The following is a 23,828-nucleotide window of genomic DNA, read 5'->3' on the forward strand; positions in this document are numbered from 1 at the left end:
AATAAAGATTATTATATGCTGAGGTTAGTCTCACAAGGCTTCAGGCTTCCTGAAGAGTAAATCTTAAATATCAGTATAAAATTTCACTGTAGGTGCAGAAAAGCTAGTATCATCTACAAAGGCAAGAGAGTACCTAAGCATAGGACAGAAGGAAGTGTACTCTGATCTGAACCACAAATGGGGGATCGGAGAAAGAGTTAGAAAAGGAAATTGTTAATCTGTGGAAATCCATAGCTTAAGCAATCAGAAGTACCCTAACACATAAATCTGTTTGACTTTCACGAAATAACAAAATAATTAATAAAAGGCTTGACTCTAAAAGCTATAGAAGTTCCATTTATTCAACAAGTATTTATTGAATAGCGCCTATTGAGCACTACAGAAGGTACTGGGGTTTACTCCATTCCCACTGACCTCTGGTAGAGAGAGTTTAATAAACACTGCAGACTCCTACAAGGAACAGGAAATGGAGAGTTACACTATTTCCTACAATCACATTACCTGTCTTTCAATGCTACTAAGACCATCACAGGCCACCTGACCAAATGGAGAGGATTCAGATAAACTTCCTTACAAAGAGAGGTCTGAACGAAGTTCCAGTAAGTGAACAAAGGTTAGCAGGCAGACAGGGGAGGGAAATGTTTCTGCAGATGGGGCCGGCATGGTGGCGCTAGAGGTAAGGTGCCTGCGCTAGCCTAGGACGGACCTCAGTTCGATTCCCAGGCCTCCCATGTGGTCCTCCAAGCCAGGTGCAATTTCTGAGCTCATAGCCAGGAGTAGCCCCTGAGCATCACTGGGTGTGGCCCAAAAAACAAGACAAAACAAAAATATGTTTCTGCGGAGGGAAATGGCACATGCAAAGACCTTTCACTGAGAACAGGCTACCTGGAGGAAAAGAAAGATGTGCAGGTAACTGGAGGAAAACAAGCCAGGAGGGAAAAAGAGGATATAAAACACAAGTATGAAGTGAGGCGGGAGAAGCGTTAAGAGCCAGAGCACGCATTGCCTTGCAGTCATTGCTAAAACGGTTAGTCTTCACTCTAAAAGAGAAGGGAAGCCAGCACAAGGGGCCTCTGAGAAGTCATTCAGATATTTGCAGTTTAGAGGAAACAGGGCTGAGTTATGCATCTCCAGCATTTCTCTGGACTAAATAACGTACTCTGCGGCAAAGCTGAAACCCCATGTCTGTAAGCTCATTATGACACAGGGAAACACTCCTTACCTTTGGACTGCTGGCCTGGGGGGGGAAAAGGGTAAACCATAATTGGATAGTTCTCTTGGCACATTCGTGGTTATTTTTAAAAACCAGACCCAAATACATACAAATACAGTATGTAAATTAATCAGATTGTAATCTGTACAAAGGGGTTTTCATTTAAAAGCAATCAAGTTTGATACCTAATTTAAACCTATTTTAATTAATGATTATTTTTGAAACAATCATGAAATACAATCACATCTTAAGAATATTTTCTAATTTTGCTTAGAGATATTAATTTATTGAATTTGGTGGAAATTACTGAACTATACTAAGTGCTACTATCATACTAACTGTATCTTGATGCTTTGATGAGGAGGGAGAAGATTCATTTTCTGGAAGGCAGAGTTTTGAGGCAGTTGGAGATTCCTATAAAAAAATGTAATGAAAAATGTTACTCTATTTTATAACACTTTTTCTTCCTCTCCTCACAGTATGAGAGCTTAGGATGTGAAGAATTTTTTCCTACTCCCTTCTACAGTTTTGAAACATGGTACTGATCTAAAAATTGCATATGCCATAGTTTATAAAATACTGCTTGTGTTATATTAATTAAAATTAAACTTAAATACCTCATACTAAAGTAAATCTTGCATGTTACCTTATGATGCTGCATAAAGTCAACTAACCATATTTAAGAGATGAAATTTAAATATTTACTGATAAAATTATAATGATCATACTAACTCACCTATGATACATAAAGTATGAAAGCCGAGGATTATCTAGGAAGTTATAGAATTTACCTGACAAATGCCACTTTACCGTAGGCCACTTTACCATAGTGAGAAATTAAAGTGCTATTAATATCTATAAATATCTATTTTATCTTAAAAATATTTCAATATTATTATTAAAGATAAGCAAGATTATAAAACTGCAAAGAATTTCAAATTTAAAGATCAATAATAAGAAAAAATGTTTAGTGCCTAAAGGTGTATAACAGATAGGGCTAGAACAATAGTCCTGCAGGTAAGGTTCTTGGCTTCCCCATGGCCAACTTGGATCCAAACCCTGGCATCCCGTATGGTCCTGTGAGCCTGTCAGGAGTGATTGCTGAAGGTGGAGCCCAGAAGTTATGTCTTAGCATAGCCAGGTGTGGCCCAAACACCTTCTCTCTGTTTCCAACACCCAAAGAATATAATAGAAGTAAATCAACTATAGGCTGGGGGTGGGGTAGGGAGGCATGGTACATATGCTTTCCTAGGGTCATTCCTGATGATACTCCACCAATCAGGCAGATGGTTCCATATTAGAGGCTGGGATGCAGCGCTGCTAGAGCCCTGCCATGCTGGATCCACCAGGGCCACATGCAGCAGGGCCCAGGGTCCTCCAAGGCTATACCTGACAGTCCTGGTGGTAGAGTAGGGGCATCAAGATTGATCTGGGGTTCGGTATTTGTGAAATATGCAACTCTGAGTTCTGTACTCTTGTCCTAGCTCCCTATAAAAAATTATATGCATTAGGGACCGGAGCAATGGCGCAGCAGTAGGGGGTTTGCCTTGCACGTGGCTGACCCAGGATGGACTTAGGTTCGATCTCCGGAGTCCCATATAGTCCCCCAGTGCCAGGAGCGATTTCTGAGATCATAGTCAGAAGTAATCCCTGAGTGTCACAGGGTGTGGAACAAAAACAAAACAAAACAAAAAAAAATATATATATACACATATATACACACACATTTATAATGTAGGTGGTTCCTATCCAGTGATGCTCAGGGGCCACACCTGACAGTACTATGGGACCACATGCAGTGCTAGGAGTTGAACCGAAGGAGACCACATTCAAGGCAAGTGCTCTCTAATTCTAATTTTTTTGTTTGTTTGTTTTTTGGGTCATACCCGGCAGCACTCAGGGGTTACTCCTGGCTCTACACTCAGAAATTGCTCCTGGCAGGCTCGGGGGACCATATGGGATGCCAGGGTTCGAACCACTGTCCTTCTGCAAGCAAAGCAAATGCCTTACCTCCAAGCTATCTCTCTGGCCCCTCTAATTCTAATTTTTAAAGTATTTCTACTTAATATATATAGTTATTTATATAGAATAAGACTAAATTTTCTTTGGTATCAATAACCAAGTCCCACTCAAATTTTCTTCATTCCCCTAAATATTTTGAATGATTAAAAAAATCCAGATGCTAATACCTATTGTTAACCCTTTTTTTTTTTTTTTTTTTTTTTTTTTGGTTTTTTTGGGCCACACTCGTTTGATGCTCAGGGGTTACTCCTGGCTAAGCACTCAGAAATTGCCCCTGGCTTGGAGGAACCATATGGGATGCCGGGGGATCGAACTGCGGTCCTTACTTGGCTACCGCTTGCAAGGCAGACATCTTACCTCTAGAACCACCACACCGGCCCCTTGTTAATCTTAACAACCCAGATTCTTTGAGCAATCTTCTTACATCACCAGTCTACTTTCCTATGCTTATGAAGCTGGATAAGGTGCTCTCTACAAACCTGGGAATTTTTAATTAAATAATAAACTCACTTGTCATTCACCTAGATGTCTTTAGGTTTATATCCTATAAAACTAATACATAGGCACTAGATAGAAGTACAAGTATACAGAAAAGTAAAACCTGGAAGAGACAATCTTACAAATCAAAGACCGTAGGCCTTTATTATTAATACTAAAACCCTATCAAATAATGTGTTTACTGCTGGAGAGATAGCACATCGGTAGGGCATTTGCCTTGCATGCGACCGACCGAGGGCAGATGGTGGTTCGACTCCCAGCATCCCATATGGTCCCCTAGCCTGCCAGGAGCAACTTATGAGTATAGAGCCAGGAGTAACCCTTGAGCACCACCAGGTGTGACACAAAAACCAAAATAATAAAAATAATGATGATGATGATGATAATAATAATGTGTTTACAAAAATAAATTACACTTGATTCAAAGTTCACTAAATGCCTTAACAGTTTCACTTTCCAAATTCTTGACTTCAGAAAGTGTCTCAAAGTAAAAGTGTAGGATAAAGGAAAAATCTGAAAATCTACTAACTAGAAAATAAGTATTAGCTATGATCTTTATTATATTAGTCCTGTTGGAATAAAAACTAAGGAATAATATGCATACATAGACAAAATTCTTATAATAATATGTAGATATTTCTATTCACATGCATAAATGTTTATACATATATTGTTCCACAAAGAAATTCCACATATATATCTTCACATATCCACAATGAATACATTTTTAAAAACTTCAGTAAAAGTACACATGGGTAAAACTTGCAGCATAAACACACAGGATGTTCTTCAAGGTCATCTGACAACTAAACTGGGGCTTTTTTTTATCTTCTCAACATTTGCTACATCATTCCAGATATTTTATTATTAGATTTCAAGTTCCACAGGTCTTACCCTTTCCCTGAGTAGTGAGTTATTTGCTCTGGTCTAGTTCCTCTTGCCTATCCCCACTGACTAGGCTACTTAAAAACAGCTAGAGGCCGGGAAGGTGGCACTAGAGGTAAGGTGTCTGCCTTGCAAGTGCTAGCGTAGGACAGACCGCGGTTCGATCCCCCAGCGTCCCATATGGTCCCCCCAAGCCAGGGGTGATTTCTTAGCACTTAGCCAGGGGTAACCCCTGAGCATCAAACTGGTGTGGCCCAAAAAAAAACAAAAAACAAAACAAAACAAAATGCAGAGGTTTCAAAATCTTTGGGGCTAGCGAGGTGGCGCTAGAGGTAAGATGTCTGCCTTGCAAGCGCTAGCCAAGGAAGGACCATGGTTCAATCCCCTGGTGTCCCATTTGGTCCCCCCAAGCCACAGGCAATTTCTTAGCGCTTAGCCAGGGGTAACCCCTGAGCATCAAACTGGTGTGGCCCAAAAAAACACAAAAAACAAAACAAAAAAAAAAATGCAGAGGTTTCAAAATCTTTGGGGCCAGTGAGGTGGCACTAGAGGTAAGGTGTCTGCCTTGCAAGAGCTAGCCAAGGAAAGACCGAGGTTCTATCCCCTGGCATCCCATATGGTCCCCCCACAAGCCAGGGGCAATTTCTGAGTGTTTAGCCAGGCGTAACCCCTGAGCATCAAACGGGTGTGGCCCGAAAAACCAAAAAATAAAAAAAAAAAAATCTAGGCAAGGCGGTAAGAGAAAGGTTACGCAATCTTTCATGACTTCATTTATAAAAAGGTAAAGTGGAGAAGAGGAGAGAGATTTCTACCAAAAAAAAAAAAAAGTAAACATCTGGTTTCAACATGCAGGTTTTCACAACTCTGAAACAATTAGACAAATATGAAAAAGAATTAAGAACTTCACACAGGTTCTAGTAACAAACCAAAAATGAAATTCAGAACAAGAAAACCAGAATAAGAAATCTTAACTCTCCCATCACCAAAATGATCATCCTTATTTGCTCTAGTATAAAAAAGCAGTAAAGCTAGGTCAATATTACTTTTGTGATAAAGTACTGTACATAGTATTAGGAGCTTCCTATACATACTGAACCTAGTTTTTAGTTCAGATTCTTAAGGGTTTTAATGGAAAGTAATTTTTCTATTCAAGTCCATCCCAATATTAATTATTTCAAGCACTAATCAGTAAGACAGGCTCCAGAATTTCATTCTTTCAATATACCCTTCAAACTCAACCCCTTAAGTCTTTTTAATATAGATATTAGAAATTATACTAGTTTAGTTGTGCTTAATTATCTTAGCTTATAAAGATAATAAGATTATCAAAAAGAGATGTCACTGACTAAATTCAAATATACCAAGTAATATACATTATAGTGCTATAGTCTAGCCAGTTTACTTTTCAAAGAAACTTCAAAATCGGGGCCATAGTTATTGCACAGCAGGTAGTGTACTTGCCTTACAAGTGGCCAACCTGGGTTCAATCCCCCCAGAATCCCATATGGTCCTTTGAGCCCACCAGGAGTGATTCCTGAGTGCAGAGGCAGGAATAGCCCCTGAGCATAGCTGGGTATGCCCCACACACCGCCCCACCACATGAAAATCAAAGCCTATTCCAGAACAAATTGATGCTACATACAGTAGACTCACAAAGGTATTATAGATTCAGCTGAGGATAAAATTTTAAAACAATTATCAAAATTCTCAATAGAGGGGCCAGAATAATAATATAGTGGGTAGAGAGTTTGCCTTGTAATCAGGTTTGATGCAGCCCATGTGGTCCCCCAGCACTGTTAGGAATGATTCCTGAGTGCAGACAAGAGTTAGCCCTGAGCACAGCAAGATGAAGCTCAAATTCTACCCCTAACCCCCACCAAAAACAAACAAGCAAAAACAAAACACAGTCAATAGATCCTGTCAAAGTGTCCTACCTTGTCATTGGTGTCCAATACAATGGTGCTATGCCGCCATTTTGTTAACACTATTGGTTCTTGCAGCCGCCTGTCCAGGCTCCTGCTCTTTATTATTTCTCTTTGCTGCTGGGATGAAGCATTATACTACAAGAAAACAAAATACGCTCAGAAAGAACACAAACCAAAGTGAGCTGCTGGCTTCACACATGCTGGCTCCAGTGCCAAGTGGCAACAGACAGATTCATCTGAGGAAATGAGCACAGCTTTGCTGGACACAGCTTTCTCATTTTTTGACCAACATCATGGCATACTTGAAAAAAAAAAAACACTGAGATTTTGATGTCATTAAGGGCAAATTTATGTAATCCATAGCGAAATATTTCATCTTTCCAAGTCTAAGCTATCGATCCAAAACAGAAAAATATCTCATTAACAGTCATTATGAAAATTAGGCAAATTGTTAAAAAGTGTTACATAGGAGGTTGGAAGTGCTGTGTAAAGTGGTAGAGTACATGCCTTGCACGTGTGAGGCCTGGATTCCGTCCCTGGCACCACCAGCACTGTCAGGGTTGCACCTAAACACCAGTATACCCTGAAGCCCAGGCAGTGCCCGGTGAGATCCCAGTGGTACCACAGGGACAACTGAAGTACCAAACTCTGACAGTTGATAGCAGGTGCTTGCTAAATACTTGTCACACCTCACAAAATAGGTGACTGAATAAATGAGCTTTAGGGTCCTCTATTTCTAAGAGATATGTAGATTCAACGTTTAGTCTTTTAAAATGTGCTTACAGGGGACCAAAGCCTTGCACAAAGTCCACCCAGGTTCGATCCTGGGCATCCCATATGGCCACTGAGCCCACCAGGAATGACTCCTGATTGTAGGAGTAAAGCCAGGAGTAAATCCTGAGCAAGGCTAGGTGTGGGCCAAAAATAAAAATGAAAGTCAAAACAAAAACAAAATTTGGAAGGCATTTTTAAAAACAGAAATGTCAGCATCTTCAGAGAACGTCATAGTTCCTCAACTATTTTCCAAAGGTGCTACCTTCTTTTTCACAGTAACATTGGTCAGTCAATCATGTGTGGCTGTTTGCACGTAACTCACATCTGCTTAAATAGCTATTCAGGCCGGGCGGTGGCGCTAGAGGTAAGGTGTCTGCCTTGCCAGCGCTAGCCTAGGACGGACCGTGGTTCGATCCCCCGGTGTCCCATATGGTCCCCCAAGCCAGGAGCGACTTCTGAGCGCATAGCCAGGAGTAACCCCTGAGCGTCACCGGGTGTGGCCCAAAAACCAAAAAAAAAAAAAAAAAAAAAAATCGCTATTTAAAGTCTGTCGCAAATGTTCACCAAGAGATTATGACAGAATGAATAAAATTATTAAATTTTGAAGGTACTCCCAAATTATGTACATGGAGTCTATCAGTAAAGACACCTGGACATGAAATAGACTATATTTTGCTCTAACAAATCACTATTAGTAATAATTAAGATATATACTTACAAACTTACATATAAATTTTAATAAAGACTTTGGTTTTGCACTTTGTAATTACTACAATTATAGAAAAATCCTTTATATATGACAACAAAATTACGTAATTGAGGTGGATAATAACCACAATTTTAAATGTGTTCATAAGTTTTATTCAGTAACAGTATGATCTTAAAAGAAAAATATGATCCTAAAAGAAAAATAAAGCATAAACAAAATGTTAAGATAAAAATCTAGTATACGTAACACAGAAAAAATGTAACCCCTAATAATAGAAAAGAAAAATACCCCCACACACATTAGTTTATATAAAGTATATTTTATCCATGTAGTTTATTGTTTATATCATAGTTTCCTAAACTCTCTAAAAACAACTTCAAGAAAAAAATTTTTCTTTTTTTTTTTTTTGGTTTTTGGACCACACATGGTGAAATTTACCCACGGTGAATTTTAGGGCCCAACAGAGAACATAGTGGTTAAGACACTTTTCCTGAATGTAATTTCTCTTGATACAATAGGGGAGGGAGGGAGGGATTTTAACTCAAGGTTGGAGACAGCTCAGAGTGCAGCATGTGCCTTGCTTGCACAAGATGCTAAATTCAATTCCTACCCCTGTACTGCACACCCTTCCCTCCCTCCCATGTTCCCAGCCTTCCTTCCATATGCTCTGTTCGGACAGAGCAGTGTCATATCAAGGAGCCTGAGCCCCAACTGGCAAGCCTATGCCACTGGACAAATACTACTAGAAGTGACCCTTAGGTCCCCAAACAAACTGATAAAATTTCTGACTCAATTTTTTTATCTGAATCATTTCCAATACATCCAAAATAATAAAGACTGTAATGAGAACATTGAGCTTATTTAGCAAGTCTAAAGTAAAAACAATTTGCTTTAGGTACTTTGGTTGTTTAGAATACAAGTGTGTAGCCATATTAGGGGTTTTAATTCCACTTCTCTCCCACCCACCCCAGCAGTACCAACTGCATCGTTTTCAACTTGGATATATAATATCTAATGCTTGTGAAAATTTAAGTTTTAAGAAGCCTTTTATTGCATGCTTAGTTTTCAAATTTTTACTCTAATGTTGCCATTGTTGGTTTGGGGAAGAAAGAGAATTCCTCTACCAATGCCCTGTAAACCACACTTGAGACAGAGATCAAACCCCGGATTTCGAACATGCAACACATGTGCTCTATCCCTTGAGCCCATCCCCAGTACTAAACCCAGCCAAAACAGTAGCTATATTGGCAAGGATGATGCAGCTCTAACTCACTTCTTTCCATTTCTGTGTAACAGGAGACACCACAGTGGAACTATAGACAGACATAGCCAAGTGGCAGCACTGTTTCATATTCCTACCAGTAGAACACAATGTCCTACACAAACCTACTGGGTTCTGTTAAACTACACAAAATTAATATATATCCATTAGTTATGGAGGTGCCACTGCAAGGGACTGCTACCACAATATTTTAACTTACATTGTTCTGCTACTTATAAAACTGGATGTCTCTCTCCATACATTTATTTCATGGATTTCCCCTTCTGTGAATTGCTCAGTTACATATTTTGCCTGTTTTCAACTGCTCTTCTTTCTCTCTTTAGAAAATTTAGACATGTAAGCTGTGCCAGAGATAAATATATATTTTCCCATTTATGTAAGGGATCTTTTACATTAAAACTTTGTTAAATGGAGTCACATCTGTGAAGCTTGCCTTGTATAGGTTTCCTTATATAGTCTTGTTTAAGAAATCCTTCCCACTCAGCAGTCAAAGATATTCTGAATTCTAATCCATCCTCCCATATAAGAGAACAGAGACTATTATGGCCTCTGGTTAGCCATAAGAAGGATCCTCTCGCTTTTAAGAGTTAGAACTTCAGTTAGAAGGACTTCCTCTAACTGCCTTGGGGGGAGGGGGGCACTGTTGGCTCAGGGGTATATAAGCCCAGACTGAAGTGCCAAGTGTAGTGGGGGGCGCCCCCTGTCGGTTTGCTCCTGCTGGATGGTTGCTGCCAAAACTGCAGGATTCCCTGCCCCTCTTGCCTTTTGCTGCCCCTTCTACAGTTTCCTTTTTTCTGGTCCCTTCCCTGGCTGACTCCTGGTCCTAACCTTGGGCCCCCCCTCTTTCTCTTAGCCTAGTGGATTGGGTGTAAGGCCCTTGACCTCCCTGCTTTACCTCTCCCCTGATTAAATCCTGTTGTTTGGTTTTTTTTTTTTTTTTTTTTTTTGGTTTTTGGGCCACACCCGGTGACGCTCAGGGGTTACTCCTGGCTATGCGCTCAGAAGTCGCTCCTGGCTTGGGGGACCATATGGGACGCCGGGGGATCGAACCGCGGTCCGTCCTAGGCTAGCGCAGGTAAGGCAGGCACCTTACCTCCAGCGCCACCGCCCGGCCCCTGTTTGGTTTTTTTTAAACCCAGTTTTTAACTCTCTCTCTTGTTGGGGTTTTCTCTTGTTGGCCTTGACACTCTTGCAGTCTGTAAAGCTTTGTTTATTACATTTTGATTTATCTGCAATTAATGAAGTGAGGTCAAGGTGACTGGTAATGGATCTCTGATTTTGTTCAGGGGACATACCCAGCTTCTCAACAGGGATCCCTCCTGCCAGTACTTGGGAAACCACGTGGTACTGGGAATCCAACCCACATCTCTCAAATGCAAAACATGTGCTTCAGCCCTTTGTGCTCTCTAGCCAACAACATCTTACATTTATTTCATGCAAATAACCATAATTTAGCAATATTTATCACATAGCACATGCTTGCCCAATGATTCACATAACACCAGGTTTGAGCTTCCAGTTCTGTTCTATTAGTTTCTTCTTTAGTACACGTGCCCCTAGTCCCACAAAAAAAAAAAAAATTTTTTTTAAGAGTTTTGGGGCCACACCTGGCAGTATTCAGCTCAGGGAATATTCCTGGCTCTGTACTTCAGTAATCTTTCCTGGAGGGCTTGGTAAACCATAATGGATACCCAGGATCAAACCAGGATAGACCATGAGGAAGGAAAATATCCTACCCACTTAAATATCTCTCCAGTCCTTATCCCACATCTTGATCACTATAGCAGAACACTCCTACTCCCCCAAGTGAGCTCCCACAACACAAACTCTCTTCTTCCCTCCGTCCTCAGGAAAACTTTAGAGACCTTTCTGGCAAAACTGAAGGGCTATTATTTAGTGACATCCTAAAAATCTGCCCACAAGCTGTCAATGGCCAACTCAATTACAATATACTTTTACATAGAATTAGTGTATTTGTTTCTTTTAAGAAAATATTAGTAAGGATACCTTAATAAAATTTTTATAAATAGAGGGCAAACTTCATATGGAAAGCCCAATATACTCTAATATACTATACAAGGATATTTTTGGCACTAATGAGAATTGTTTCTTTTTATTTATTTATTGGTTTTTGGGCCACACCCATTTGGTGCTCAGGGGTTACTCCTGGCTATGCGCTCAGAAATCGTCCCTGGCTTTGGGGGACCATATGGGACGCCAGGGGATGCGGTCCGTCCTACACTAGCGCTTGCAAGGCAGACACCTTACCTCTAGCGCCACCTTCCCAGCCCCGAGAATTGTTGTTTCTAGGGTTAAAAGAAAATCCAATCTCAAGTAAAGGCAAAAAAAAAAAAAAAAAATCGTTAAATAGGAGTTACCAGTGTTTTACAGAAAAAATAATTTATATTCTAATAAAACTTTAGCTGTCAATGGATTTGCAATAAATTCTGAGAGAAAGTTATGTAGCTCCTTTGGTGGGGGAGTTTGGTATGTTTGGACCACCCCCACTGATGCTCAGGGGTTACTCCTGGTTCTACACTCCAGAATTACTCCTGCTGGGGCTCAAAGGACCATATGGGATGCCAGGAATCGATTCCAGGTCAGCTACATGTCCTAAACAAGCATCCTAACCACTATCCTGTCTCTCATGCCCCTTTAATATTTTATTTTTAATTTATTTTGGTTTTTTGGGGGGGCTTTTGCCAGACCTGGATACTCAGGTCTTACACCTCAGGCTCTTCTTTCAGGAGATCATTCCTGGAAGGGCTTGGAGGACCAGTTAAGGTGCCATGGACAAACTGTATGCAAGGCAAGGACCATACCTGCTATAATAGTCACACCAATCCTGAACATCTCACAACATTTTAAAGGGTGATTACAATTTAAAAAATAATTCCACACACTTTTTTGAATAGTATTTCACTTACTATTTTATAAATAAAGCCTGACGGGTTGGAGCAATGGCGAATCGGTAAGGGCATTTGCCTTGCACCTGGCTGGCCCAGAATGAACTGCGGTTTGAGCCCCCGGTGTCCCATATGAACTCCGAAGCCAGGAGGGATTTCTGAGAACATAGTCAGGAGTAACCCTGTGCATAACTAGGTGTGGCCCAAAAACTAATAAATAAAATAAAATAAAATAATTAATTAATTAATAAAAAATAAATAAAGCCTAATGGTACTAAGGATCATTACCTTTGGCAGTTCCCATTCTGACCGAGACCCATCAGCACTGTAGTAATACTGTCTGCCTTGATCATCAACATGCTTGAGCCACTGTGAAAACAGAATAGCATTATTACACAGAGATATTAGATACTATTTCATTCATTTCATTTTACTTCTTCAAGGACACTGATGCAATTAACATACTAACAGTATTCATTTTAAACTTGGTAAGTATGTATTAAATATTAATTTATTTCCCATTTTACATGTCAAGTTAGTGACAAGCACCACTTATCAAGAAAACAAGAAATATATAACAAAGGTACAAAAAATGTATATACATTGGTCACAGGCCACAGCCCCCCAAAAACAAGTGCAAAAGTAAATTAATTTTAAACTTTTAGTATTTTTACATTTATCTACTGACAACTTAAGCAGAACTTCATGAAACTCTCGAAAATTACTTCCTGTTATCAGAATGTAAACTCAATATAATTTAAGTAGCAATCGCAACAAAACTTCATATAATAAAATACAGATAATAAGAGGAGAGTAAAATTAAGAATTGTTAATAACAAACATTTGGTCCCGGCTGTGAAAATGAATGATCTGGCAACTTATGTTCTAGTAGTGTATAATAATAAAAGCGGAGTAATAAAAACCTACCTCTACTTATTTCCAGTGGTTTGTTCTTCGAAACTAGCATCTTCTCTAATGACATCAGATATAAATAACATATAAAACTTCAACATAAACTCCCAAATTAGTTGACAAATAAAGTACTAGATTCATGGTTTGTTTTAATATAATTTAATCATGATAGAAAAAGGAGTATAGAAGGGGAGGTGGCACTCATAATAGAAAATAGGGGAAAAGTCTACCCAAAAAAGGTCAGTCCAGGAAGAGAGTAGAAAGTAGCTTGCCTTGCTTGCGGCAGACTAGGTCTGTTCCTAGACATCCTTTATGGTCCCCAGAGTCCACCAGGAGTGATTCCTGAGAACAGAGCTGAGCACTGCCAGGTGTGATGCCCAAAGAAGCGATGAAGGGTGTAAGTAGAAATTTTAGAATTTTAGAAATTTTAAGAAATCTAAATAGAATGACATACAAGTCTTCTCTTAGAACACTCTGTCCAGGGCCTGGAGAAATAAGTAACAGTGGCTAAGAGTGCCTGCCTGTAAGAGTGCCTGTAATCCCCTAAGCATGAGTTCAAATCCCCTGTGTCCCATATGGATCTAGCACAATCGTGGCAGCTCTGTTACTGGACCTGCCATTGGTCCTGCCATTTATGATTCCAGGCATCATCAAAAAAAAAGGAGGGGATAGGGTGCAAGTTTTTTTTTTTTTTATTAAAAAGGCTTATCTTAAATGGGTTTTTCTTCCCCCATCATTATAATTAGAAACCATGAATCAATAGTTAGACTGTTTTCATGTCAACTGACACAATTACAGAATCATAGAACACAACTCCTTCAAGAGGATTCTGCCAAGCAAACTAGAGGAGGAAATAAAGAAAGTACCTTTTCCTTAGTATAGTCACTGGTATATAGGGTATGCCCACGTTCATCCAACTCTTCTGACCAACCCCTTGGAGGAGAACCATACTGACTATCTGACTGGCTGAAACAAAGGCTGGGGTAGTTTTCTTCTGATGAAAGAAGCTATAAATAGTCAGAAACATAAGGATTTTTTTTTCTTCTTTGAATATACAGCAGCTGAAATCTAAGAGAGCAACTTTATTTATCGGTCTTACATATACTTGAACATCTAATTACCAAAACCAATTATCAAGTCTTTTCAAATGGCATATTTTATCACATTAACTCTAAAAAAGCTCATCACAAGACTGAAAATAATCTCTACAGACTGAGAGATATAATGCTATCTTCTATTTCATGTTCCTTTTGAACTAAAATTGGATTAAATTGTGGCATTACATATGGACACATACATCTATATGTAAGGAGGTGATGGGACTAATCACTGAACTTCTCTCTTTCACAGGATCTAATCAAATGCATGGAAAACAACAGTGCTCAATAACTATCTCTTCAACTCAATTTTTTAAGTATCCTGGCAGAAAAGAGTGAGAAAAAAAATTAGCTCTGCATCATTATGATTTTATTCCCTGATTTAATGACAAGCTTTCCTTACACACTCAACACAAATGCTTCCAAAAGTCTAGAGATATCTAGCCTACAAGCAAGAGTAAATAATACTGAGTAAATTCAAATATTCAAACAGAGAATTTCTGTTGTGGAAATTTAAGTTTATTTCATATATATTTTAACCACTAATGGGCAAATGGTTAAGAAAAAAAATCAGCGGCCAGAAAATAATACAGTCAGTGAGCAGGATGCTTGCCTTACAGATATGGCCAACTGGATTTGATTTTCAGCATCTCATCTGGTCCCTGAGAATTGCAGGAGAGATATCCCTAAATGCAGAGCCAGATTTAACTCCTGAGCATCACTGGATGTGGCTCAAGAACAGAAAAAAAAAAATGTTTTTAATGTTAAAGAGTGAGAGAAGTAGAATGCCTCAAATATAGACAGGAAGTGGGGTTGGAGGAAAATGAGAGGCTTTCGTGGTGGGAATGTTGCACTGGTAAAGGGGGGGAGGGGAGGATGTTCTTTGTATGACTGAAAACCAACTACAAGCATGCATGCAATCATGGTGCTTGAATAAAGATATTACTAAAAAAGGGGAGAGGAGGGAGTCAGAAGACAAAAGCTAAGTATGAGCAACATCCAGAAAGAAAGGCAGAATAAAGGCAAGTTTTTACCTTAAAGGCCTCTTTCAAATCCAGAAAGAGGAAGTTCATTTTCAAGACAATGTAGAATAGAGAAGGTTCAGGAGATCAGAAAGAATATCCCACAATACAGAGCTACAGCCCCAAAAGATCCTGCCTGCAGATTATGGTAAACCAGAAACTTATCTTGCCTTTTCTCTCCACTTGGTAAATGGTGGGAATCTTCCTTAAGAACTGAAAGAAGCGGTGATACAGAGGGTTAAAGTGTCTGCCTTGCCCGTGCTAACCTAGGAAGGACCGTGGTTCGATCCCCTGGTGTCCTATATGGTCCCCCAAGCCAGGAGCAATTTCTGAGTGCATAGTCAGGAGTAACCCCTGAACATCACTGGGTATGGCCCAAATAACCAAAAACAAACAAACAAACAAAGAACTGGAAATTGGACAATCTCTCTATAAGCCAGTCTTCATGCAATCCAAGTTACTACCTAGATGACCTTAGAAGAATAATGCTAAAATGTTGGTTTTATATATTCACAGATAACAGTTTCCCTAGATACCTGGCAGAAACAAAAGCAACTTTTATTTAAAGAAATGAAGCAGATATGAACAAACTTTCAACCCCAGCATTAAAGATTAATACAATTGAATTTCCAATAATTACTCATCTGAATGAACACACACACATTCACATAACATACATACACACAAAATATACTAAAATATCATGAATGAAAGTCAGCAAAAGAAAAAAAGATGAGGGGGCAGGAGGGATAGCAAAGCAGTAGGGCATTTGCTTTGCATGCAGCTGACCAGGACAGACCTGATTTGATCTCCAGCATCCTATATGGTCCCCTGAACCTGCCAGGAATGATTTCTGAGTGCAGAGCCAGAAGTAACCCCTGAATACTGCAGGTGTGGCCCAAAAATAAAGACAAAAAAAAGGACGGCAATCCCCTCAAAAAGTAGAAAAAACTTTAATTCAAGGATTGGTTTAACATCAAGTAAAGTTACAGTTAAAAAAGAAAAAGAAGGGGCGGCGAGGTGGTGCTAGAGGTAAGGTGTCTGCCTTGCAAGCGCTAGCCAAGAAAGGACTGCGGTTCGATCCCCCGGTGTCCCATATGGTCCCCCCAAGCCAGGGGCAATTTCTGAGCGCTTAACCAGGAGTAACCCCTGAGCATCAAACGGGTGTGGCCCGAAAAAAAAGACAAAAAAGAAAAAGAAGAAAAAGCCAGCTAAGGGCAGGAGAGACAGTACAGTAGGTAGGGCAATTTGCCTTGCATTCAGCTGACCTGTCAATCCCTAGCATCCCATATGGACCCCAAGTCTGTCACGACTAATTTCTAAGTGCAGAACCAGGAGTAATGCCTGAGTGCAGGTGGGTGTGGCCCCAAAACAAAATAAAACAAATAAAAAGCCAACTAACAGAAACTAGAACCAGCCATTATTTTTTGAGAATGAAACAGAGAAAAGAGAGAAAAGGTTTCCGTGGAAGGGAAATCCAGAGTAAACAAACATTTGCATCAACAAAGTTCCCAGTAAAAGAAAGTGTAAAAGATAATCATCCCATGGCAGAATTAGATAGAAGGTCTTAATAGTTGCCAGCAAGATTAGGCAAGCTGGAGACAGGGATACCTCAGCAGGCTGAGCACATGCTTTGCATGCAGGAGACGTGGGTTCAATCCCCAGTATCCTTTTAGAAAATCAGACTGAGAAATTAACTTTCAACATCAGTAACAGAAAACTGACAATACAAAATGAAGCCTTCAGTAAACAAGTCCACTGCCTACTTATAATTGTCTGAAAAAGATATTCTTCAAAAAAGGACAAATAAGGGGCCGGAGCAGTGGCACAAGCAGTAAGGCATCCACCTTGCCCATGCTAGCCTAAGACGGACCGCGGTTCAATCCCTGGGAGTCCCATATGGTCCCCCAAGCCAGGAGCAATTTCTGAGTGCAGAGCCAGGAATAACCCGAGCATCATCAGGTGTGGACCAAAACAAAACAAAATAAACAAAAAATGAGACAAGTTTACAGATAAAAATCAAGATTCTATCAGAATATCCTTTGAAAGAATTTACTTAAGATTGTAGCCAAAGGGCCAGTGAGATAACAGAGGTAGGGCATTTGCCTTGCATGCAGAAGGACAGTGGTTCGAATCCCGGCATCCCATACGGTCCCCCGAGCCTGCCATGAGCGATTTCTGAGCGTAGAGCCAGAGTAACCCCTGAGTGCTGCCGGGTATGACTCAAAAACCAAAAACTAAAAACCAAGAAAAAGAAAAAAAAAAGGTTTGTAGACAAGTTAGGCAAGATAACCACATTTGCATAAAGAAATGTGATCAGAAAGCAGTAACCATGAGATTAATTTTGAGTTACCCGTGTACAATAATAATAAGGCAACTAAATATAGAACTACAGCTTAATACATCAATAGCATAACAACTCATATAATTCTTGCAGAGCTTTAAGGAGAAAGAAGTTAATAATTAACTTCAGATTCTATCAAGCATGCATGTTAAATTCCTTAGGCAGGATATTTTCAACAGCAGTGCTACAGATATCTAGGGCAAAATAATTTTGAGCTATTTTGTGTATCCCAGTCTATTTTGCATCTCTGACCTCCACCTACTAAATGTGAGTCACACTCCCCAACTTCAAGCAAAAATGTTTCCAGTCTTTGAGGTCATCCAGAAGGCAAACCTGTTCCCAGCACAAATCTAGTGTTCTGGGCTAACTACTAAAATAAGTCTGAATAATGGAAGAGTTAACACTTGCTATCGTCAAGTCCCCCCCACCCAAAATTGAATTAAGCTTAGAAGAAGCTTAACCCATAAGGACAAGAAGAAACAACATCACAACTCTGGAAGCCAAGAAGTAAATGAGAGTCTAAACAAGAGTCTAAATCATTCCCCTGGAATGGAAGATTAGAATGGGGTAGAGCAAGAAAATGCAGCACATAAACAGAGTAGTCTTCAGATGGCTCAGGAGAGGATAAGAGCAGGTGCTTGTGAAGGTGAGAGCAGCCAGCATGAAGGCAGGGGTACCAATTACAGAGAGGTCTGAAATGGCCAGAATCCCCTTCAGATCTGGCTGCTACATGTTCAGTAAAGGACAGGGATTATTTAGTCCCACTTAAGGGGGAAAACAGTTGTCCTAGTAATAGGTGGGACCAAAATCTACCCCTGTGAATATGAAACATGCACAGATCCAACCAGTGCTGCTAAAGAGTTAACTCAATCTTCAAACTAGTGACTTCCAAGATCTTATTTTCTGGTTAGAATATTTAGAAAATTCTCAAGATTTGTATTAGTTTCAAAGGAAAAGATTGAGGGACCAGAGCAATCATACAATAGGGAGGGTGCTTTGCTTTATACTCAATGGACCAAGATTAGATCCCTGGCACCACATTCCATTACACACAAAGTCTTGATTTTATCTTCTTTCTCAAGAAGGTATTGAAAGATATACTCCAATCACTTTGAACATTTTGATTTGTGTAGAGACTACCAGTATAAACTGATAATATAAATCACTGCCAAAAATAATTCCTGAGTGCAGAGCCAGAAGTATTCCTAGATTGCCGGATGTGGCCCCAAAACAACAGCAATCATTAAAAAGTTTGTATATTTTAAAATTCCTTTATTCTGGGCCCGGAGAGATAGCACAGCGGTGTTTGCCTTGCAAGCAGCCGATCCAGGACCTAAGGTGGTTGGTTCGAATCCCGGTGTCCCATATGGTCCTCCGTGCCTGCCAGGAGCTATTTCTGAGCAGACAGCCAGGAGTAACCCCTGAGCACAGCCGGGTGTGGCCCAAAAACCAAAAAAAAAAAAAAAAAAATCCTTTATTCTTCAATTAAATCCTTCTCCTGATTACCAAGTCATACGAATCTACCTTAGTGTATAACTTGTTTTCACATCTTTCTAGATCCACTAAAGATTTTTCCTACCACTTTCATACTTTATATATATATATATATATTCATAACATATGAGTGATTTCTCTCACTATTTCCTAATTCTTGAACATAAAAAGTACAAGTTATCATCAAACCAAAGCTATAATCAACTGAAAATAATAGGACAAAGAGGATTATTAGCTACAAAAAGCATTTAGTTTCTGCTAACTACAGTATGCATTACCTGAATTTTCCAGCTAACTAGGCTGCTATTATTGTATAGTCAGAACTGCTTTCTGTGCACAGTGTTCTTATGTCCTATGCAGTACAGGCAGCCAATCCCATCCAACAGCAGGATGTAACTAATCCCACTCTCATTTCCACCCAAGCTTCTGCCTATCTAAGCAGATCCAAGGTCTCAGGAAGCTCTCCAGCCCACTTGGTTAAGTCAATGAATGTTTCTTCAAACACAGCCAATAACCAGCTACTCTGCCCTGGGAGGCTGTGTGCTGAGGACGGGGATGTGTGTGTAATACTATATACAACTGTCAGAGAAAACTATAACTTTAGAGTAGATTTGTCAGATTTTCATACTGTTCCATCTGTAGCACATGACTTAGACTTCATATAGATATTTGTAGCCCTGACAAAAAAGAATTATCTTGGTAGCTCTAGCTAACCAATAAAAAAAACTGTTTCAATTAATTTTGTTTCTACTTATTTGAATAGGTCACATCATATATTTCTTTCCTTTAAAAGAATTCTTACTGCTTGAACAATCACAATGATTGAATTCATACTGTTCGTCAATTGAAAGAGAGACTGTCAGCACTGGCAACATTAATCCAATTAATTCTAAAACTCATAGAGATACCCCTAGGTGGGCAACTGCCTACTGGAGACTAGAAGTAACTAGCATTAATACAGAATAACTTAGAACAAATAGTATCTAAGAGATTTAACACATCCTACCATTGTAATACTAGCATACACTCTGTTCACCTCTTTTGCCATGTTTCTTAATTGCTCATACCTCTTGGTCTCCTGGATTTTGGAAATCTCCTTTGCCTATGCTTGTATCCCGGGTCCAACGAGGTGGTTTCCAAGTTCTTTCCTGTGTTCCTCTGTTATAGTAATAAGCACGTCCTGAACTATCTTTATGAGTTTCCCATTCACCATTAATCTGAATGGCCGGGCTCCCAGGAAGAGGGGGAAGAGCTGACTGGGAGATTTTCAGTTCTTGAAGATTAGCATAAACAGGAGATTCTGGCCGTCCTTGACTTGGAGGTGTTGTTGCCTATAAAAAGTTTGAAATAATCAGTTAAAACTAGCAACGCATTAAATTAAAATGAAATACAGCATACATTTATTATACATGCTCATTCAGTAAAAACATACTATGTGTGGCTGTTTTATAAAGAAATCATTAAACATGCACAACATCATGGGAAAATATACATATAGAGATAAAGCTTCAAATAGATTCTAACATGTGCTTAACATTTCCCTCACCACAGAAGACTATCTGTCATTGAATCAAGAACTGTGGGTTCATGATCTGGCAGTAACAAAGATAAGGCCATTTTATCTCTTTGAAATAGATTTTGTTTTATCTTAGTGAATTGGGTTAAAAAAAAAAAATCAAGATCTCCACTGACTATGTAATTCAATTATTTGAAGCAACTTTAAAAGATATACAAAGTTTCAAAGGCAACGGCATTTATTCCCAAAATTATTTTAAAATTTTACCTTTTTACCTTTTTACAAGTTTTACAAGTTAAATCAGAAGTAGAAATAAATAGCTAAAGCAACCCTTAGGGAAATAAAGATAGGAGACATCACTTTCCCAACTTTACATTGTATTACAAAGCAATAGTCACTAAAACAACATGGTATTGGAAAAAAGACAGACCCTCGGATCAATGGTACAGACTTGAGTAATCAATTAATCTTTGATAAAGAGGCAAGAAACACAAAATGGAACAAGGAAAGCCACAGGCAAAAATGCAAACTTGGACCTCCATCTAACACTACAAAGGTCAAATCCAAATGAATTAAAGATCTTGATATCAGTCCCAAAACCATAAGCTATAGATAAGAAAACTTAGTGTAAAACACTCCATGACACTGAAACTAAAGGCATGTTCAAGGAGGAAACACCACACTGTCCAAACAAGCAGAAGCAGAGATAAACAAATTGGACTATATTTCACTGAGTAGCTTCTGCTCCTCAGAGATTAAAATAATAACTAGGATACAAAGGCCTTTCTCCCACAGAATGGTTGAAACTATTCACCCAATACTCACAGATAAGGGGCTAATATCTAAGATATACAAGGGACTGACAGAATTCAAGAAGAAGAAGAAGAAAAAAAAAACATCCAAAAAATTCCCATCAAAAAAATAGGTAGAAGAAATGAACAGAAATTTCCTCAAAGAAGAAATACAGATGGCCAAAAGGGACATGAAAAAAATGCTCCACATCACTAATCATCAGGGAGATGAAAATCAAAACAACAATGAATTACCATCTCATGCCAGAGACTGGCACACAGTACAAAGAACAAGAACATTCAGTGCTGGCAGGGATATGGAGAGAAAGAAACACTCATTCCGTGCTGGTGAGAATGCAGCCTTTATGGAAAACAATATGGAAATTCCTCAAAAACTGGAAATTGAGCTCCCATATGATCTAGCTATAATCATTCCTAGGGATAAGACCCAGGAACATAAAAACATAGTACAAAAATGCCCTCTGCATGCCTTTGTTCACTGCAGCTCTATCTACAATTGCCAGGATCTGGAAATAACCCAGATGCCCAACAACAGATGAGTTGTTGGTGCAGGAGCTGGAGTGGTGTCAAAAGCGGTAAGGTGCCTGTCTGCCTTGCCAGTGCTAGCATAGGACGGACTGTGGTTCAATCCCCTGGTGTTCCATATGGTTCCCTCAAGCCAGGAGCAATTTCTGAGCGCATAGTCGAGTAATCCCCGAGTATCACCGGGTGTGACCCAACAAAACAAAACAAAACAAAGAAACTGGTACATATACACAATGGAAAACTATGCAGTCGTCAGGAAAAATGAAGTCATGAAATTTTTCTATACATGGATGGACATGGAAACTATTGTGCTGAGTGAAATAAGCCAGAAGGAGAGCGATAAGACATGGAATAGTCTCACTCATCTATGGGATTTAAGAAAAATAAAAGCCAATATTGTAATAATAACCAGAGATAATAGAGATGTGGGCTGGAAGGACCAGCCCATGATATGAAGCTTAACACAAAGAGGTCTGAGTGCAGTTGGAGAAATAACTACACTAAGAACTATCATGACAACAGTTACGAGTGAGAAAAATAGAATTCCTATCCTGAAGATAAGCAGGAGGAGGGAGACAGGATGCATTGGTGGTGTGAAGGTTGTAATTGTAAAGAGAAGGTATGCTTGTTTGTGTGTGTGTGGTTTTTGGGTCACACCCGGCAGTGCTCAGGGGTTACTCCTGGCTCCAAGCTCAGAAATTGCTCCTGGCAGGCACGGGGGACCATATGGGACACGGGGATTCGAACCGATGACCTTCTGTATGAAAGGCAAACGCCTTACCTCCATGTTATCTCTCTGGCCCCGGAAGGTGTGCTTTTTATGACTGAAACCCAACTACAAAAATGTTTGTAATCACGGTGCTTTAATAGATATTATTATAATTAAAGAAGAAGTAGAAGCAAATATTATTAAAGGAAAGGGGCTAAAGAGAAAGTACAGTGGATACATTGCTTGTACTGTACTAAACTGGCATCCCATATGGTTCTACTCTAACACACACACACACACACACACACAACTCAGAACTCATAAAAACCATTGAAGAGAAAAAAATACATAAACTAAAACGTGTCTATTCTCTATTCCATGTCAGATTTTTCCATAAACAAAGAAACAGTATTTTTTCCTAGTGGTCTTAGAAATTTCTGACTAGTAGCAGTAACTCAATGATTTACTTTTACTTTTCAGTTAGAAAAGACACACTCAGGGACTACTTCTGTTTCAGTGTTCCAGGGTCACTCCTGCAACTACAGGGTCTCAGAGGACCATGTAGTAGAAGGAGCTGAACCTGCTACAAAGCTTACAAAGCGGGCCGGGCGGTGGCGCCAGAGGCAAGGTGCCTGCCTTGCCTGCGCTAGCCTTGGACGGACCGCGGTTCGATCCCCCGGCGTCCCATATGGTCCCCCAAGCCAGGGCAACTTCTGAGCGAATAGCCAGGAGTAACCCCTGAGCGTTACCGGGTGTGGCCCAAAAACCAGAAAAAAAAAAAAAAAAACAAAGCTTACAAAGCATATGCTTCAGCCTTTTCAGACGTAGCCCTCTTATTCTTCAATGTCTCACTAGATGTCAGTCAAGAGCAAAAAACTGGATGCATTTAGTGAGCAGGATGGCTCATACATGAAACTCACCACAAAGGGGGTGAGTGCAGTTAGAGAAATAATACACTAACAATTACCATGACAATGTTAATGAGTGAGAGAAATAAAATGCCTGTCTCAAATACAGGCAGGGAGGTGGCAGGAAATGAGGGGCACTGGTGGTGGGAATGTTGCTCTGGTGAAGAGGGGGTGTTCTTTTTATGACTGAAACCCAACTACAGTCATGTTTGTAATCACAGTGTTTAAGTAAAGATATTGTTTAAAGAACAAAAAAAAAAAACAAACAAATAGGG

At 39.6% G+C, this 23,828-nt stretch overlaps 1 protein-coding gene across 3 annotated transcripts in view; it reads right to left on the reverse strand.

Moving 5' to 3' along the window:
- The window catches only part of ARHGAP12 (Rho GTPase activating protein 12), a 128,974-nt gene that overhangs the window by 36,535 nt on the left and 68,611 nt on the right, over nucleotides 1-23,828 (reverse strand). For 2 of the 3 annotated variants that reach the window (XM_049777162.1, XM_049777161.1), the window contains exons 4-8: nucleotides 20,151-20,414; nucleotides 13,993-14,133; nucleotides 12,503-12,583; nucleotides 6,553-6,678; nucleotides 1,553-1,627 (exon numbers count right to left, since the gene is read on the reverse strand). In XM_049777162.1, the coding sequence (XP_049633119.1) occupies nucleotides 1,553-1,627; nucleotides 6,553-6,678; nucleotides 12,503-12,583; nucleotides 13,993-14,133; nucleotides 20,151-20,414 (687 nt within the window). The remainder of the gene's footprint in view (nucleotides 1-1,552; nucleotides 1,628-6,552; nucleotides 6,679-12,502; nucleotides 12,584-13,992; nucleotides 14,134-20,150; nucleotides 20,415-23,828) is intronic. The other variant, XM_049777163.1, reaches the window with a different exon arrangement.

This window comes from Suncus etruscus, chromosome 7, assembly GCF_024139225.1.
Source record: "Suncus etruscus isolate mSunEtr1 chromosome 7, mSunEtr1.pri.cur, whole genome shotgun sequence".
NCBI lineage: Eukaryota > Metazoa > Chordata > Mammalia > Eulipotyphla > Soricidae > Suncus > Suncus etruscus.